This window comes from Chrysoperla carnea, chromosome X, assembly GCF_905475395.1.
Source record: "Chrysoperla carnea chromosome X, inChrCarn1.1, whole genome shotgun sequence".
Taxonomy (NCBI): Eukaryota; Metazoa; Arthropoda; class Insecta; order Neuroptera; family Chrysopidae; genus Chrysoperla; species Chrysoperla carnea.
Genome location: NC_058342.1, coordinates 35891006 through 35911079, shown reverse-complemented (window position 1 = coordinate 35911079; position 20074 = coordinate 35891006). Strand labels below are relative to the sequence as shown.

General features: G+C 29.6%; 1 protein-coding gene across 1 annotated transcript in view; it reads right to left on the bottom strand.

The window, feature by feature from the left end:
• LOC123303080 (E3 ubiquitin-protein ligase Rnf220-like) overlaps positions 1-20074 on the bottom strand; it is a 104279-nt gene that overhangs the window by 83565 nt on the left and 640 nt on the right. Inside the window, exon 2 of the mRNA XM_044886180.1 lies at positions 18030-18634. Coding sequence (XP_044742115.1) covers positions 18030-18633 — 604 coding nt within the window. The 5' untranslated portion in view covers position 18634. The remainder of the gene's footprint in view (positions 1-18029; positions 18635-20074) is intronic.

The following is a 20074-nucleotide window of genomic DNA, read 5'->3' as shown; positions in this document are numbered from 1 at the left end:
AAAACTTAGTTTATAAGGTAATTTTGGTCCATGCTCAGGCCAAATATTATCCTGAAATATTAATCTAATTCTGGATTTGTACAATCTAATTGACGATGGGCTTAGAAATTATTACGAATTTAAAATAATACGGAACCTTTAATTATAGATGTTCGATACGTTTGAGCGCAGTAACGATTGTTAGATGTTCAGTCCAAGTTCACCATAATTTTTAGTCATATATTCTCCGAAAATATAAACATATGCACTATGTCGAAGGTCAACCAGGAGTTGTTATAAATTCGGCTCATAATCCTTAGAACATGATTTATATGAGGTTCTATAGTTCAAGTTAGTTGAAATTTGGTATGTAAACCTTTTTTTTGACGTTTATAAAAGGCTTTGCCCTCCAAATTGAGATATAGATTGGAATAGATTATACTTTTAAGAATGTCAACATTCCACCTCTTATTTCATAAGAAGTGAGGGGAAAATATGGTCTTAGTGATGGAGTTCTGTTGCTCCCAAGTATTTTTTTTAATAGTTAAATGTTAATAAGAAAAGAATGATATCGATGACTGGTGGTAAATCTATAAACCATTGTTTTAGACTTCAATTACTTTGTTTATATAAAAAACATTTGGTCTATATTTTTACAATTTATAAACAAAACATACCTACAGAATGTATCAAAATCATAAGTTCAATGTAACAGGAATAAATATTGAACACATTGTACAAAAATACTACCTTTTTTTTTGTTTATTTTTAGTAATAAAACTTTTTAAGGATAGGAATGATCCAAAACATATGAATCTGTTTCAAAATATAGCTTAAAATCGATACAAAATATCGCTTTTCGTATAGAATTTTTAGCTATTTTTCAAAAAATATTCGGCAAATTGTAAAATGAACCCGATTTTTTAATTTATTGGGTCAAATTATTGTTATATACTGAGTTTTATCGAATTTGGAAACAGAAAAAATTTTTGTGATTTTCTTGATTTTTTCAAAGGGGTACCCCTTAAAAATTTCGCTAAATATTTTTTTCATCCGATTTCAACGAAAACATCGTTGTATACTAATTTGAACACAGCGAAAACAATGCCGATAGTTAAAATACGATGCGAATTATGGTTTTCGAGATATCAGCTTCATAAAGCTAAAACTTTTTGACATTTCGTCTGAAATCCCGCCTAGAGACAATATCTTGAAGGCGTTACAAATGATAAACTAACTTCATTGGACAAAATTATCTGTTTTATTTACAATCTTTTCATTTTTTTTCGTAATTTAATCCAAATCTTTGCCGACCGTATAATAAAATTTTTAATTTTTCATGAATTACTATAATTTTTCAATAATAGAGTTTGAAATATTTTCTTTGATTATAATTAAAAGGTTGTAGTTTTAGAGTGCATGGTGAGAGTTTTAAGTAGTATGGGGTAAGTTTATATAGGTTGAAGGTACACTGTTGAGGTATACATGTGGATATTAGCGTTAAAGACAAGCTCTAGACAGTTAACACAAAGTACACTGTTAAAAAAAAACTTGTAAATTTACTATTTAAAACAAAAAATTGAGGGTGTTAAGGATGTATGAGCATGACAACAATGTTTGATTTAAAGGCTCAAAATTTGTTTGTAAGTAGTCTTTTACTCAAAGAATATGTGGTTAAAATTTCATCTTAGGTATCTGTGCAAATTTTTAAGAAAAAAGTCATTAAAAATCGATATAAAATACATTGGCTCTTATGGAGGAATCTCAAAAAACGACATATTTTGGAAGTTTTTGATAATTTTCATTTGGAATGAATGAAAACAAATTTAAAAAAAACTTTTTAATAGAAAGTAAACATATAAGCAATGAATTAGAAAAGAAAAAAACTAAGTGTCACCGTCCATATAAGGGATGTAAGAGCAGGCTAGATTAAGGGTTGAAATTATTTTTATCTTATTTTCAACTTTGATGATGAATTTTGTTATAACTTCATGAATGTAGACGAAAAATAAGAATAAAATTTTTCGATATGTGTCTTGGTTTTCGAAATATCGAAAGCTAAATAATTAAACAAAATTTTCAATTTTCGATATTTTGAAAATTAAGCCACATATCGAAAAATTTTATTCTTACTTCTCGTCTTATATCGTCAAGTAATAATATAAATTTATCATCAAACTTGAAAATATCTATTTTTAAATTTGTGCCCCCACTACCATGCTCATACATCCTTAAATATTAAAATAAAATTAAATTTGCGCGTTTTATTTCCTCTATATTTTTACTGGTACCTACAATTCATATTTTCCCATGAAAATTACCAACGAAATTTTTTACAGTGTAAATTATTAGTGTATAGTGGTGTAAAGTGTATAAGCTACAGGGTACAGGCTACAGGCTAACGTATACTTGAAGTGAAGTGAACAGCTAACAGTTACAACATCCATCCCCTAATAAATTGTTTTTAATAATTCCGTTGAATGGTCTACTTAAAGCTCTCACTTGTATGTCTTATAAGTATAATAGCTCGTTCACCTTAGAAAGCTCGAAAGCTGAAAGCTGCATGGTAGCATCTTCTTCTTCATCTTCTCTCAGTATTATTGTTTTAATTTTAAACTTCATCGTGTTATACTTTAAACTCCCTTTTCTAAAAACTATACTTATTACAACACAGCTCTGAGCTCACAGCATATAAAACATCCCTTATGAGATGATACCACCAGTTGTCAACGTATCAACCCCATACCACTCTCATCTCCATCCCCACACCCCCATTTAAATGTTGAAATCTTGAAATATATACACACATATATATATAAAGCTTTGTTAAACACCACTTAAAAACTTGATTCTCTTAAAACAATTTGAAATAACAAGAAATTAAAATTTTTAGTGCCTATCCTTAATCACTTACGAAAAATTGTTAGAAAATTCTTTGCCACATCAATTATTTTTATGCGTATATACTTCTTACTTATACAGTTAAGGTTGAACGGACATCACAACTCAATTTTTAGATAAATATCTTAATTTTTGTTATAGTATTGATTGCTAACTCATAAAAAAATCCGACAAAAGGTTTTTCCGACACAGTGAAAATTTAACATGTTGTATAAGGTGATTGTTTCCCTACAATATTCTAAAAAAGTTTTGGTTTATTGTACGGTACATACATATAAACCAAATACATGCTTTGTACTCAAATAATGTGATTTTTTTTAGCTTTATAATACTACGCAACTGTAAAAATATATAATATATTGTGTGCAAGTGATGCTTATAAATTTGATAATATAGATATCGCTCTTCAATCATTAATAAACTAACTATGGTCGTCTCTATTCATCAAAGGATGGATCTTCAATGAACTCATAATTAAATTAAAATTTAGTTTTGATATCATCGACAATCTTATATTTTGATGGTATTATTATAAACTACAAGATTGTTTAAGTGTTTTAGATAGTTTTTTATCACACTTTCTAAATGCTTTGATATAGAAATATCCAATTGAAAAGGATAACCTCTAGGATTCATCATTTTTTCAACCAACTTTGAACGATAAAAAAATTAATAAAAAGCCCGTTGACCTAGGAATTTTTTGTGATTTTGTAAAATTTGTTAATCAAAAAATTTATTTATAAAGTTTTATTGAAATCCCTAGTATTATTCAATCCTTGCATATGTTCTCTTCTTACAAACTTTAAAATATATACTTTGAGTTTTTGAGTAAGGGCACGTTAAGTAAGAGTAAACTAATTGAATCGATACAATCAATAGAAATAAAATAGTATTGTTTATTGATAAAAAGTAAACAGTAAACAGAGATAGAACAATTAAAGTTATGTTATCATAGATACAAAATATAATAAAATAATGATTGGAATGGGGGATGGAGATTGTAGAGGGGTAGTGAGATGAGTAATATTATTATTATTATTATGATTATTATAACAATATGAATTTATTAAATATGATTTAATACTTTGATTTAATAGCTTTGATTATAAATTGTGTATTCGACAACATTTTACAACATTGTACAAACATTACAACATAACAAAGCTATCCAACTCAACACACATTAAAACATTACAAAGCTAATTTAAAATAATATTAAAGATATGATTTTAATTGTATAATACTTCTATATACAGGGTGTTCTCTTATTGACTGCAAAAGTTTCACTTCCGAATAAGCTGAGAAAAAAAATAAGAAAATGTTCTTTACTAAATTTGGATCTGAGGCCTAATTTGTGAGATAATTATCCTACTCTTATTTATAATCAATTAATAAAAATTCCTCAAAATCAAATTCATTCAATAAAACACTAATTAAACAGAGGATGTGTTTTATCATAGTGGAAGGAGTGATTTAAATGCGAAATGGCTCTAAAAAATAAACCTCTAAAACAAAATCTTATATATCGTATCAACTTCAACACAATATACATAGTGTGGTTTGTGGTTTTTCCGTGAGTACTCTGCCCGTTTCGATCAACTACATGCTTAAGGTATGTGATATTCGTACGATAGGTTTCGTACAAAACTAAATTTACAAAAAAAAAAAGGAGTGTAAGGAAGGTAACGTACAAAAGTATCTAAAAAGAGTTTTTTTTTGTACTAATTTTGCATTTAGATCACTCCTTCACACTATGATCAAACATATACTCTATTTAAATGGTGTTTTATTGGATGAATTTTATTTTGATTGATTTATTATTATTAAGAGTAGGTTAATTATCTCGAAAATAAGACCTCAGATCCAAATTTGGTATAGATCATTTTCTTCTTTTTTTGCTTAGCTTATTCAGGAAGCGAAAGTTGCTGCATCCAATAATAGAACACCCTTTTCTAAAGCAATTATTTTTCGAGTAATTTTGAAACATCGGTAATTATTTTATACCCTTTATATCATGTAAGTTATATCTACTTTAATATTTCTAGTTTTACTATCAAAACACCGATTATATCTTACAGTACTATGTTGTGGCCAAATTATGCAAGCTTTTATTTAACTTGATTCCTACATGTATTCGGGTTAAACCTTGCCACTGAATTTTAAAGCATTTATCCTCAACTAATTATATATTAAAAATTTGAATAAATAATACTTTTTAAAGGAGAAGCTTTTATTGTACTAAAAAGTAGGAAATAATTATTTCTATGAGATAAAAGTTTAAGGCACTTTGAATCGTCCTTGAAAGTTTAAACTGAGCACCTTCAGCTTTTACAAATATTCCTGTATGAGTGAGTGACTCGTGAACATAATTGATTTTTACTTCTAAGAATAATAAAATCTTGTCCTTTAAAAGGTAATCTCCTATTTAGAGCAAACTAAAATTGACTAAAGACAAATAGGTTAGGATGAAATTCGAGTTTTGATGGTAGAAAACTATAGAAGTGTATGGAAACAGAAATATTCACATTCATAAGATATGTGTGGTGATGGTGGCCAACTGAACTAATTAAACCTTTTACAAAGCTTACGATAAAGCTCCCATGTCTTCCCATTCTATCTTCCCTCTCATTTTTGGTGTTCAATTTTAAATTTTAAACACATACGAACAACTTTCACCATTTAATTCATACAATTACTAGTTTAGGGTCTCCGTCCCACTCGAGATACTAGGTGTAACATGCCCCGGGCACGAGTTAAGCTTGCTACGTCACTACGACCACGGGACGCTTTTTATTTTCATGTCAAAAGACAAGTTGTAACACAAAAAGGTCTTTATTTTTACCCAAATTGTTTTTTCAAGGTTTCGAATCTCACTGTAATAACCATGCAATCCTACAAGTATCGATTATCGCAAATATTGTTATAAGTTGTGATTATTTAATTGAAATATATATTTTAATGAATTTTAAAATAAAGTCTTTATTATTATTTATTAATAATTATAATCATTAAATTATCATGATTATGATGCTTATATTAATTTATTATTTTATTAATTTGATTTCATGATATTTGATCTAATCAAATGTAATTATAATAACACTAATTCAGTACTTCAAGTTACATCACAATCTAAAAATGGCCAAGTTCAAGGACGTGGGCAGTCAGAGAGCCAGAAGTAGGGTTAAGAATATAATATTAAAAGGACAAGCATTGTCCTAACAAATAGAAAATAATTATTTCTATGAGCCACTCTTACATAAAAAAAGTTCATTTCGATCGGACAAAATTTGGGTGTAGGTATTACAAAAAAAAATCGATTTTTCGATGTCATTAAAATCCAAAAAATTAAATTTGGCTCTATCACATACAAATTATATCCAATTTTAATAAACCAAGTATGGAATTAAAGTAAATCTGGGTCATACTTTTCAAATTTTTGGTTAAATTTAACATACCTATAAAAATTTTGAAAATATTGGGGTCCTGGTACCCCCTATTTCACAGAAAAGTTAATTTTTAACCAAAAACTAACATGAAAAATGAAAAATTTGATCAAAAATTAGTGGGTTTTCATAAAAACGACCTATACTTATACCCGAAGCTGCATGGAGCAGCATGTAAGTAATAATTTGGTAGGCAGTACAAGAAAATGAGAATGTAATGGAAAACACATAAAACGTAGTGAAGGAACGCGCGGTGTAACCACTGCATAGTATGATAATCGCGGCGCGCGGTCGGAACAACGAGAACGCATCATGTTCACAACTATGCTGTTTGGAGGGTGAGGTTGCACTCTTCATGTTAACATTATATAACATATGAAAATGGATTGAGCGCGCTATTTGAACCAGAAGGTAGGGTGTAAGAGGTTAAAGAGGTTGAGGGGTTGAGGGTTGTAGCACCATGAATGTTATTATATTAGTGTAATACATGTTTTGGGGGTGTAAAATCAGTGTGTTTTACCACATTTATGAATAACCGGTATGTTACTTTGACTCTGATATGCTTACATGAAAATCTTTTAAGTACGATTATCATGAAAATTCTGCATATGCTTTTCCATATTATTATCATTTTTACTATCCATCAACAATATGGATATTTTCATTATATTTTCATTTACAGGTTACAAAGTTGTCATTAAAATTTAATTTGTCAATTTCATACTTGTTCCTAATAAACTATTTTTAATGATGACAAAGAAAAGAGGGTGGGAGGGGGACAAATCTGATTTACACAAGTGAAATTTACAAAATTTAAGAAACTCCCAGGTATCGAAAAAATTTTTTCTTATTACTTAAGCTATGTCCATCGAGTTACGGGCCACCCTGTAAATAACTGGTAAATGGAAAATTTTACGATAAAAGGGTAAGAAATCTTTCACAGTGAAAATTTGTTTAGTAATAAATTTAAAATAGAAAATTATTTAATCTTTAGATTAAAAATTTTAGAAAACCGGAAAGTCTGATTACGAATAATTTTGGAGCTTGCAACTCTATTTTTAGTTGACCAAAGTAAGTCCTCTTGTTCAATAGCAGGTATAAGATTGACGAATTTTGAAAATGTTTATAATTAAAAGAATGCAAAGGAATATAGATCCTTTAAACTAAAAAGGATAACATGTCACAAATTGTATAAATAAAGTTGGCTATACTGGTATAGGAGTTTGAGGATACATTTTTTTTATTTTAGTATGTTTATATAAAAGTGAAGTTGGCTTTAACTAAAAGCCGGTGCTGATAACGGATATAATTCCGGGATTTACACTTGTGTGGTAATTAGTCATGATTCACAGTGGGCTTGTCTCCGGTGTTAGCACCTCTCAACCCTCAAACCTCAACCCCTGAATATAACACAATCACAATGTTATGATAGTTGCCTATATCGTACAGACCAGTTTATATATAATATATATTGTATACAGTTAAAATCGATCATCACGACACTGCTCCTAGTCCAAGCATATTTTTAATTGATTTTTTAACAAGTTGTAAGTTTTAAAAACTGAGGAAAAACTTTAAAGTTGTAGCTGTTTGTACCTTTTTCGTTAAAAACTTTTCCAAGCCAAGCCGTTTTTGAGGATCATTGCCAAGTTTTTAATTTTTTCGGTTACAGAACCCTAAATTCGCGTTTGAAACATAACTAAGCATACTCTCAATTAAATTACCTTTCAAACGAAACCAAAAAAATCAAAATCGGTGCATTCGCTTAGGCGTTACGATACCACAAAGGCACAGACACTCACACATAGCGGTCAAACTTATAACACCCTTGTTTTTTAGGTTAGGGGTTAAAAAACCTTACTTTACGGCGCTTTCCAAAAACAAAACATTAAAAAATTTTGGTTCTTGACGAGTTTTCGATATATTTAGAGCATTTTTTTTACACTTACGTCATACAAATTGCCTAGTTTACAATATTTTTAAACCATTTACTTACATTTGCCTAGTTGACTATTTGACTAATGACATGGCAACCGAACTACTTTTAATGTCTTGATTGTCGTTATAAATGATTTTGACTATATTCAGTTTAGTTGTATTACTATGTATAATACATACATAAATGGTTTGGTGGCTTGGTTTGCATCCTCAATAAATCATTTTAAATCAATGTAAAATGTTTAATTTGTTAACAATTTCTGTATTTATGCAACTTGTTTTACACCTATTCTATAAATATTAAACATCGCACCATCGAAAAAAATTAGCCAGTATTGTTTTTAAAAACATTTATTATCATGCACTCAAATTACTATATCAATTAGCCAATTATAAATACGTATTTCTAATTATAATGTATCTTCATCATATTTTTTTACCATGGTTGTAAAATATATCAAGGTATACTAAGTTTAGTCCCAAGTTTGTAACGACTCTACGAACAAAATTTTGAAATAAGTGTTCGTAAAATCACTTATCGGTCTATTTTCGTTTGTCTGTCCGAATTTCACATTTAAATCACTCCTTTCATTATGGTTAAAAACATTCTCTGTTTAAATAGTGTTTTATTGAATGAAATTGATTTTGAAGAATGTATATTTTATTAATTATCTCGTAAATTAGGCCTCAGATCCAAATTTGGTAAAGAACATTTTCTTATTTTTTTTCTCAGCTTATTCAGGAAGTGAAAATTCTGCAGTCAATAACAGAACACCCTGTATAAGTACAGGGTATACAAATTGACTACAAACGAAGGAAAATTTTGTTGACACACCTAAAGCTTTCTTTGTTTTTTCTTGAATATTAAAGTTTAAAAAAAAAGTCTAAAATCAAAAATTTCCACGAAAAATAATGAAAAGCGCTTTTTTTTTGTGTAAAAGGGATGAAGACATACATAGTCCGAGGTGAGTCGACTGGGTAGATCGTTTAAAATTTATGATTGTCCAGTGTGGGGAGGAAGTAGGGGTTGAGAGAAGAGGTTTAGATATGTAGTTTTACAATGTTCACGTACTATGTACTCCGTACTCCGTACTCCGTTCTCATACGGTTCCAACAACTAGAATTGCATTTTGTTCGTTATGTGATTCGCATATTTCCAACATGTTTAATTTTATTGGTATTCGTATGTGAATAATTTTGTATATCTAGTGTATTGTATTTTATTCACCATATGATTAGGGTTGTCATCATTCTCATTTTGGACCAGAATGTGCGGTTTTGGAGGTGTGTCAATAAATCTTTTCTTCAAAATTTTCATGAATACCTAAACTGAAATTTTAACCACATATTCTTTGAGTAAAAATACCTATGAAAAAATTTTGAGCTTTACACCAGAAACTTTTGGAGTTGGCAACCCTACATATTATGATTCATTCGAAATATGTACGCGCGACTTCATCTACCTGTACCTTTCCTGTATCCCGACGAACATCGAATAACCTACTACAAACCCATCTATGGCCCATTATAAGTCTAAACATAACACTGTGTTATCTCTATTATTTAAAATTTTCAATTCAAAATCAAAAATTATTTTTCCAATTGAAAATCAGTACATTTTCATTCCCTTCGTAAACGTGAAGTATCAAGTTCCACCGAATCCATTTTTCGGTTTTCTGTTCATCTGTCTGTCTGTGAACACGATAACTCGAAAACGAAAAGAGATATCAAGATGAAATTTAAATTGAGGTCTAGTTCGCAAATGAGCAAGATAGGTCAATTGGTATGATCCATCTTGTAAACCGTCAGAAATAAAAGAAGTTTAAATGTAAAAAATGTAATTTTTTTTAAAAATAACCAACTTTTGTTTGAAACATTTTTTCGTAAACATCACTGTTTACCCGTGAGAGTAAACGTTATATGGGAATGCCTGTTATATGTGTGTGACATGTATGTATGTGTGGCTATCTACGAATGACTTTACTATATTTTTTTGAATATTTGAATGACTGACTATACATGATATTTCAACAATTGACTCAGTCAATTGTTTATTTCAATTGTTTGACCAAATTATCATCTTCGTCATCATAAGTTTTAAGCTCATGGTGAATATTTGATTCTATTTGTCTGTATTTGGTAAAATTTTATTCCATTTTCAACAAAGTTTTGCGTACAACATAAAGTAAATACCATATAGTGGAAAAACTCTATGGAAATGGAAAAATATGATCTCTTTTCCTCTAATGATAAATAAAAAGTTGACAAGTATGTATAATATTAAATATACAATATTTACAATTTGATTATTTTCCATTGTCGAGACAAGTTTTATAACGTGAATTCGTTACCATCATGACACTCCTGCTTCCCCCTACCACAGTACACAGTAACACCGTACAGTTTCCTTTCCCATTCCACAAGACCTTTTCATCATACAATAATACACATCATGAAATGATTGCATTAAGAAACGAATATATATTACAATTTTCATTTCAAACATGGTCGTATTACGTAAACGCGGACGCTCATCATAATAATTGTGGAAAAATAGAGTGTCAAATACTCATTTTACTTCCATATACATTACGCAAATATAAGTTTAAAAAAGACATACTTCTGATTTAGTAGTCAACCCAATATGTGCTTACTTTAAATTATCTCTATTATGTTTAACTTCTGATAACTCATTTTTCTCAAAAAATATAAATTGACTGATTATAAATTATTTTCAAAATATTCTCAAAATTCATGGCAAGCTGAATCGATTAAAAAACTTTTAGTTTCCTAGGTAACACATCGTCGGATTTTGGGGTCATTTTAAATTGGCCCTTTTTTTGGTTTTACATCCGAACCAGCAAACAAATTATAACGTGCGATAAGGAACATATTTCCAAAAATTATTTTTATGAGTTAGCAATTAATAACATTTTAATCAATACATTGCCTCTAATGTCTCCGATCAACCTTAAGATGGTTAAAAGATAATTTATAGTGTATCCACTCCGTAATTTTTATAGAATCTATAAGACGGAGGTAAAACATAACAATGAATTTTCACACAATGATGTGCTGTATTTATATCTAACAGGGCTGGAAAAATAGTAATGTTCATTACACTGAAAAACCAAACACTTTTCTCGCTTTGTTAAGTATTCATGTATCTGTAATTCTGTATACTGTATGGCTGATGACTGTTCAAAGCTCACCGTCGCGCCGCGTCGCGATCCTTTACTTTTTTAACTCAACAACGCTTTTCTATGTATAATTTTATGTGCAATATTTAACTTTTTTTATACATGAAAATTTAATTAAATTTTCTTTAGTTAAACTGTTTTATTGCCCGTCTTACATTTTATGCAAAATTTTTGCACCACATAAAAGCTGCAAGGACTTAACGAATTTTTGGATGAAACATGAGAAAACTATTCTTAACATGGTCGAAAATAATCGACCTTATTAGTGTAAGAAGAGAATTTTTAATTATAATAATAATGGGGGTTTAACCTCCGTATTTGTGACATACGCCTTATCACAGAGGCCACCCACACCATTATTTGTTAATCTTTATTTATTTACAATTACAGTTTTGATGTGGGTGCAGTCGGTTACTTCGTTCTTATCCAAGCGACGACAATGTGATCAATTCTGCACTCCCATTAATTATAAATTGTTCACACTGCCGCTGCCTGGATTCGAACCCGCAACCTAAGTCTAAATAGTCCAACGTTCTAAGACGACGCCTTAGACCGCTCCAGAGATAATATCAATATTGTTAACAATTGTAGTAAATTTTTCAGTTTATAAATTTGTTTTCGAAAACAAATTTTTTCTAGGTAAAATTTTCGATTCCAAATAAAAAAAAATGAAAATCGATAGGTGTAGGTTGTAGGTATATTGTTTATGGGTTTAATGAGTTACTCAAATATTGGGATTAACATTTGTTTGTTTAATTATCGGATTACTATTAGCTAGTCAATTGTAGTTGCCACCAAATAAAATTCACAAAACACCTGCTATCCACTCGTCTAGTATCACTTTCACAGTCATGTTATATTCAGCTGAAATTTTTATAGTGTGTTCAGGACATACACAAAAAAACTTTGAGTTCATAAACAAGCAATATTCATGAATTAGCTCATGGGTCCAGCTGACCCATTTTTTAAACAGATCAAACAAAAATTTAAATACCAAAAATTTTGTGTGAAACAGTTTTTATACCATATGAAATATATCAAGGTATACTAAATTTAGTCCCAAGGTTAGAAATTTGATGCTACGAACATAATTTTGGTGTAGGCATTTATAAAATCACCTTATTAGTCCATTTTTTTGTCCATCTGTCCGACTGTCTGTGGACATGATAACTCAAAAACGAAATAAGATATCAAGCTGATTTTTACAGCGTGCTAAGGACGTAAAAAGTGAGGTCGAGTTCGTAAATGAACAACATAGGTCAATTGATATCAAAATATTACAAGCCCTAATATTCAAAAGGCTCTATGGAAGGTATTTTACCAATTATCTCAGTCAATTGTTTATTTTAATATGTTTTTTTTTTGTATGTTAATGTTGGTATTAGTGTAAGTCTATTTATGTAATTATAGGTATAAATATAATATGGTAGACATGATGTTTACATCGAAATGTGATTTATGAATTATATTATTTGAATGTTGGTAATAAACAATCGTATAATACTTCACTCAGAGAGCTGAAGCTCAGGCATAGCATTGAACAGAGCTATACAGAGCATTATATACAGACCACAGTCAATGTACTTCAATATAGCTCCAACATATACTCCCGTTCAATAAAAACTTACAAAAATTTACCGCAACAATTTACAAAAAAATTTATTTATTAAAAACATATGTTATTACTAGCTTGATACCCGCCCTTTTCACTAGACTTAAAAGCCACCGTTTCATCTCTCTTGACCTCACTTATCCCCTTTTCATGACAATGGAAGGGATTGTTTTACACAGCTAAAATAAATGCACATTTTTCGATTTTTTTGAGTGTAAAATAGTCATAATTCTTTCAATACTTATATCAGAAAAGATGGCTATGAATTGTTATACATTTTACAGAAATCTTTAATTAATGGTACAAAATAATGATCATAGATAGAGTAGTAAAATGTCCGAATAAATTTATGTGTTATTCTGATGTATGAGCTATATTGTTGTACTGTTTCATTCAAATCCATTAGGTAGTTTTTGTGTATAAAGCGTATTGTTAATTATTTACTTATTTAAGTATTCAAAAAATAAATTTTACTAGGCGTTAGTACCTTATCTGAAATTCTGTGCCGATGAGTCTTTAAATAGTTTAAGTCAAATATCTAATGTTCAAATCGCATACTATCGAAATAAAGTTTATTCATCTTTATTTTTAGTGTCACATTTTTTTTTTGAACGGGAGTATACGTTGACCATAGACCATATCGAAATGTATATTGGACAACAATTTATGTAATGATACCCAATTTAACAATGCAAACACATAAATATATGCATATTATATTTTGCAAAAAAATTTATGTTTTTGATAATTGAGCATCAAGTATGTATCTCCAAAAAGGGGGAGTTTTAAACGCCTCTTCGAATAACGGCAAAGAATTTACGTTGTTAGCATGGAGGGTAGAGGTAAAGAATCATACATAAAAAGTGTCCACTGAAAAGCAGGAAATTTTGGTGGCGCTGCTGTAGCAAAAGTTTAACTTTTAAAAGAAAGTAACAAGATCAAATTGTTAGAGAAGGATAGAGAAGTTCACATCAAGCACCTTTTGCTACACAAGCGCCCTTCGAGTCAATTTCGAAACATTTATTTTGGACCCCTATTTCTACCCTCCATAATTGTTGGAAAGAATTCATTCGCAATATCGTATGATCAAATGACTAACAGAGGCTCATTTTCTTTCTAAGGCCTACTTGAACGTAAACCGAGTGCATACCTGGTGACACTACCCATATGAAAGTGAGTGTGAAGCATTCAATTTTTGGTAATAATGAAAGATCAATTAATAATCAGTTAGCATTGAATTTCTGCCGAATTTATAAGGCTTACGAAAAATTGTTTGTTATTTTATAAAGAATAACTTTCTAATTTAAACAGTTCCTCTACCTCTTACCGTTTACGAACAAATTTTCAAAGATCCTAAACAATCTTAATCATTTTGTACCCTGAAGAAATTTTCAACTGAATTGTTTAAAACGAGCACCCGATATAAGTAATTTGAATGATTCGCGATGCGACGGTTTCGGCTGTAACTAATAGATTAAAGTAAACACACCTCAACAGTCAACAATAGTTCACTGGGACTGGTATTGTCTAAACAAATAAATAAATCTTCAATATTTTTGAATACAGGACCGTCTCTATCTAATTTAAATAAATAATAAAAAATAAAAATTTGATTCAAAAACAATAAAAACATTGCATTGAGACCAAAGACAAACGTTATTTATTTTTGTTTGTAAAGTAAACTGTCTTGTATTATGCAAATAATGTTGAGTCCTGGAGTTGTAGTTACATTTATAGTACAGTAGCTGTTTGTAAAAATGGTTTTGTTTTGCTACTATCAAGCTAACTCTTTCAAAATAATTTATTTTGATCGTCAATTCACAATTTTGGAGTATAATACGTCTTTTAACTAAAGTATCTAGCCTAAACTTTACCTATATATTAAATACATATGATCTTATATATTTAAACGAGCAATTCTCGGAAACGGCTTCAACGATTTTCATGAAAGTTAGTATGGAAGGAGTTTTTGGGGGCGAAAAATCGATATAGCTAGGTTTCATTTTTAGAAAATGTCATTTTATGCGTGTTTTCAGGAAAAAACTGAAACAAACTGCACAATACGACTCTTCCTGACATCTATTGGTGTTTATCGTAGTTAACCTAATAATGTACATTACCGGAACATTCAAATTTGTATTTGTGTGGAGACATTTGAAACGGTTCTTAAATTAGTGATAAAATTTGGGTATTTTTAACTCTAAAAATATCGAGCAAGGCCAGTCATCCACCTAATGATGTATTACAGGTAAAGTTTAGGCTAGGTACTATAGTTTTTATGCATTTTACACTATTTTTTAATAGCAACTGATAAATGAGGACTGTTTTCAGAATTAGCTACTGTACTATAAAGCATATGATGATACTTCGACTTTAGGCACAGAAATGGTAGCTATAGGCTAACCTGAAGCCAACAAAAAGATATGTTCTTCATTGAATAGTTTGGTTTGGATCGAGGATCGTTTAAACAGTGTTCAGTGTTCAGTTTTCAATGTTCAGAGGCTGCGAACAACGTGATTTTTATTAATCTGAACAAGAATCTTTTTACTTTACAAGCCATTATACTCACTTTTACAATCACTTTGCATTCATTTTACATTCGATTCGAATATAGACATAAAACACATTTATAGATCTCAAACTTACAGGATGTCTCAGCATTTATATCACAAGTGAAATTTAAAAATTTTTCAAAAGTCTCCACAAAACTGGATTTAGTTTTAATGGATAATTATGACCCAAAACATACAAAAAACGGCATATTTTGAAAACAATACCTACAAACAGTGGTGGATCCACGGGGAGGTGATCGGGTTCAACCCGATTTTTTCTAAATTTTTAGACATCAATATATTTCTAAAAGTTTGCTATATATCGAAAAATTTTCATGTTAACTTTCGTCTAATTTTCCCGAGTTCTAACAGAGTCCACCCTCAGTATTTTGATGTACTTATTTTTTGGGGACGTTCTTAAAGTTTATATAGTAATTTTGACCCCCAAAAATACAAAAATCGTGTTAAATGAACGATTAAACTAAAATATCGCTGGAAATCTTACATAAAAAGCTGATTTCTTGAAACCACTTCAATCAAAATCGCGAGAACAATCTTTATCAATCTTTACTTTTAAACCCAGCGAAGCGGGTGGGTATCACTCTAGTAATAAATAATTAAATCCGATATTGGTAAAATTTGAAACAAAATCATTACAAGCGTACTTGTTATTTTCAATTATGGGTATGGTTATCAGAATACAAAAAATATGAATTCATTTTCGAAACAAAATACTCGTTAAACTAGACCCTTTCACATGCTGTAGGTATTGTTAAAAACAGAAATATTAAAATTATATTTATTATAAGAAATAATTTTGTTTTTTTTCATAAATTTGTCATATAATTCGAATTTATGGATAACAATTCAACTTTCAACAGATTTTTGTAGCCATAATTATTCAGAAACTGATATGTTAATTGCTGGTCGTAAATATAGCTAACTTTTACATATTTTAAAGTACACTTGTTTTCAGGGCAATTTTATTTTTATAAAAATTTTTACTGTGGTTTTTCGGTAAATTGTCCATTTTCGAGTTTTAACAAAATCGAAAAGATGGCAACCCTAGGCCGTCGAAAAATATTCATCGCCTACGATCTTCTTACATTAATGTGTTATTTTATTAAAACTTATTCCCTTCTCCAAGTAATAGTGAATTTAAATTCGGACCCGATTATATATTAATATATTTCACCTCAAAATTATAGCACTCCGATGCTCTATTCCATTCAGCTAGATGATTAGGGCGGTGTTTTAACTATTTTTATTCGAATGTTGGCTCAAAATCAAAGAAAAAACTTTGAGAGGTGTTTTTTTTCCAACTCAAAGAAGAATAAAGTCTGTATAAACAGAAACATGGACGTAACGAGTGGGGGGCAGGTCAGGACACCTGTGTTTAATGGATTTGAATTTACCATTGATTTAGTTAGCTAAATGCAGTTTTTAGCCAAAAATAATAATTTTTGAAATTTTTTAGGCCTAAAATTTGTGATTTGTTCAGCTTCAAAACAAAAACTTGTTTTTTACCTCTTTGGGTCAAAAGTTGCGTAGGTACGCCCGTTTATACAAAGCAAAAAATTGGGTTTACTAAAAGTTTCCTTATGAATAAATGCTTTTGTGCTTAAAAAAAAAGTCATTTTCCTTAAAAGTATCTTTTGGTCAATTACTACTTCTAAAATAAAAATCTCAATAATTATCAGGAATAAAAAACAAATTTTCTGGGCATTTAAAATAACAATTTCAAAATATTAAATAGTCCTAGCAAATTTGAGTTTTTTTAATTTAGTTACTTAAATTCTGAAACAAGCTGTTTCTCACAACACCTGCTAAACTGATACATTTAGGTAGGATTTTGATGATGACAAAAATGAAACTATGGAAAGCAAATGATATAAATATGGAGTTCAAGTTATTTTAACCAGAAAATTTCAGGAAAAACCTCATTAAAGCCTGTAAATTTTGTATACACAGAAAATTGTTTCATCCAAAAACATTGTCATATAGGCAATTATTTTACACAATTGTGTTAAAAATTGTCTAAATATGTTCAAAGATTCCCAAATTTTAACAAAACTTTTGTATATGCAGAAAATTGTTCTTCCAAAAATTCCAAAAAGTAGTTCGGCTGTCACCTAACTAGTCAACTAGTCAACTAGGCAATTTGTATGACGTATATGTAAAAAATGATCTAAAAATATCGTAAACTAGGCAATTTGTATGACGTAAATGTAAAAAAATGCTCTTAAAGTATCGAAAAAGTGTCAAAAACCAAAGTTTCTTTATGTTTTCTTTTTGAAAAGCGTCGTCGAGCGTCGTAACTGCTCGTTTCTGAATTTAAATTTTATATTTTCTTGGACAAGTGATCAAATTGGAAAGTGCTAAAGAATTTTTAATTTCTTACCTCGAAACATTCGTTGGTTTTCCGAAACACTATCCAGCCTCAAATTAACACTTTCATTACGATCCGATTCTGATCCAGGTCCCCCATCAGAATTTTGCTGTTCTAAATTTTCCTGTTTGACATCTGTACCAGAATTTGTGGAACCATCATTACTAATTGTAGTATTCCGTTCCGATAGGTCAGACGATGAATTTTGTATCAAATCATTGGAAGCGGATCGTGGTCCAAGTGGAGGTGACATTGAAACACTGATTGGTGACAATGAATCCGTATGACTTTGTGGATAATTCCGATTATCCTGTGATGTTGGCGAGAACATATTCGAAATGGAATGATTTGTTCCATGGGATGTAATTATTTCGTTATTATCGTTAACAGATGTTGAAATTTTTAGACATTTTGTTGGCGGTGCAAAAGCCGACGGTGTTTGAAATGTTTTTAATTCGACCAAGGGTCGAAATGCCCCAGTTGCACCGAATGGTAGACCTGGATGCAAGAATTGAGGATGTAGATGGTGTAATAATTGCGCTGGTAAACCATTATACATTTCCATGTGACGAAATTCGGCGAAACTCGCTGCGGCGGCAGTAAATGGATTATTCATTCTGAAATATGTCAGAGTAATTCTTCAATCAAGGTAATTCAAACAATGCTTTTATCAATTTTGGGCCTATAAAACAAGGGCGTCCATCAATCCCTAACAAGAAAACTTGGAATATTAGAAAAATAATTTCAAATAATGAATTTATTTTGCTGTTTTGCTTTTTACTATCAATAATGTGACATGTTTCGATCTTTGCAATCATTATCAAACTGTGAATATGTTCCAGAAATCCGTCTCAAAATATTGAAAATTTATCAAGTTCAATTTTCAAAGTTTTTAAAAATACTTTATTTATTGGGGCGCAATATTTTGGATAAAACTGCGTGGGTATCCTATTTGGTTTCTGAGCAAGTTTATTTCCAGACGAGCTGAATATTTTGCATTTTGAAAAGGAAATTATTTTTCGTAAAGCGTTATTATAAGTAAAATTGTATTTATTGTTTCTGAACGTCAAAATAAAATCCAAATTTAGGTGGAATTTGATTAAAAAATTTTTCGAAATTTGCAACCCGCGATGTTTTAATTTCGTAAATTTGAAAATCTACAATAAAAATAGTCCACAAATTCGAACAACGAATTAATTCCTAATTTTGAATTTAATTTTTCTCATAAGCCTCAGTCAAACAATTTTTGCGGCGCGATAATATAAATAAAATTGCAATTTTTCATTTTGGCCTAAATAGTTTTTTAAGAAAACTTATTTCCAAAGTTTGATAATTTTACGAAATTTTATATCAATTGAACATTATTTCTGTGAAATATTTTCCACATTACAGCCATAAAAGTTGTGTATTTCGGTCGTTAATAGAGATCGAATTTTATTTACGCCTAATGTTTTTTGGTTTTGAATAATTGTTTTCATGAAAATTCCAAATTTGATATAATTTGCAATAAAACCGAAGAAAAAATATATTGCTCGAAAAAATAACGGAAAAAAGAAATTATTTTCAAATCTGGTCACGAAATTTATTTATTTTTCGAGCTATTATCCAAGTAAAATATTTCCGAAAAAAATTTTTTTTTCGGAAATAACCTAATATTTTTAGAATCGGTAAAGTTAACTAAGGATAGTTCCTCAAAAAGTGAATGATCAAACTTGAGACTTCAGTTTCGAATTTTTTTATTTATAAATTTGGTTAGAACTTGGGAAAATTAGACGAAAATTAAGAGCAAAATTTTTCGATATATACCATAATTTTAAGAATATGGATGCCTAAAGATTTATAAAAAAATATTTGGCATGCTTTTTAATTAATGAATATTATATTTCCAAACTTTTCTTAAGAAAATTAGCTTTTAACAGATCAAATCCATAAATTTAACACCGTAATGGACATTAAAAAATTTAACTGCTAATAAAAAGCATTAAGAGGAATTCATATACACGATTTAAGTCAAGATTTTCCAAAGAAAACAAAAATTTTTTTGTCCTTCCCGAGGA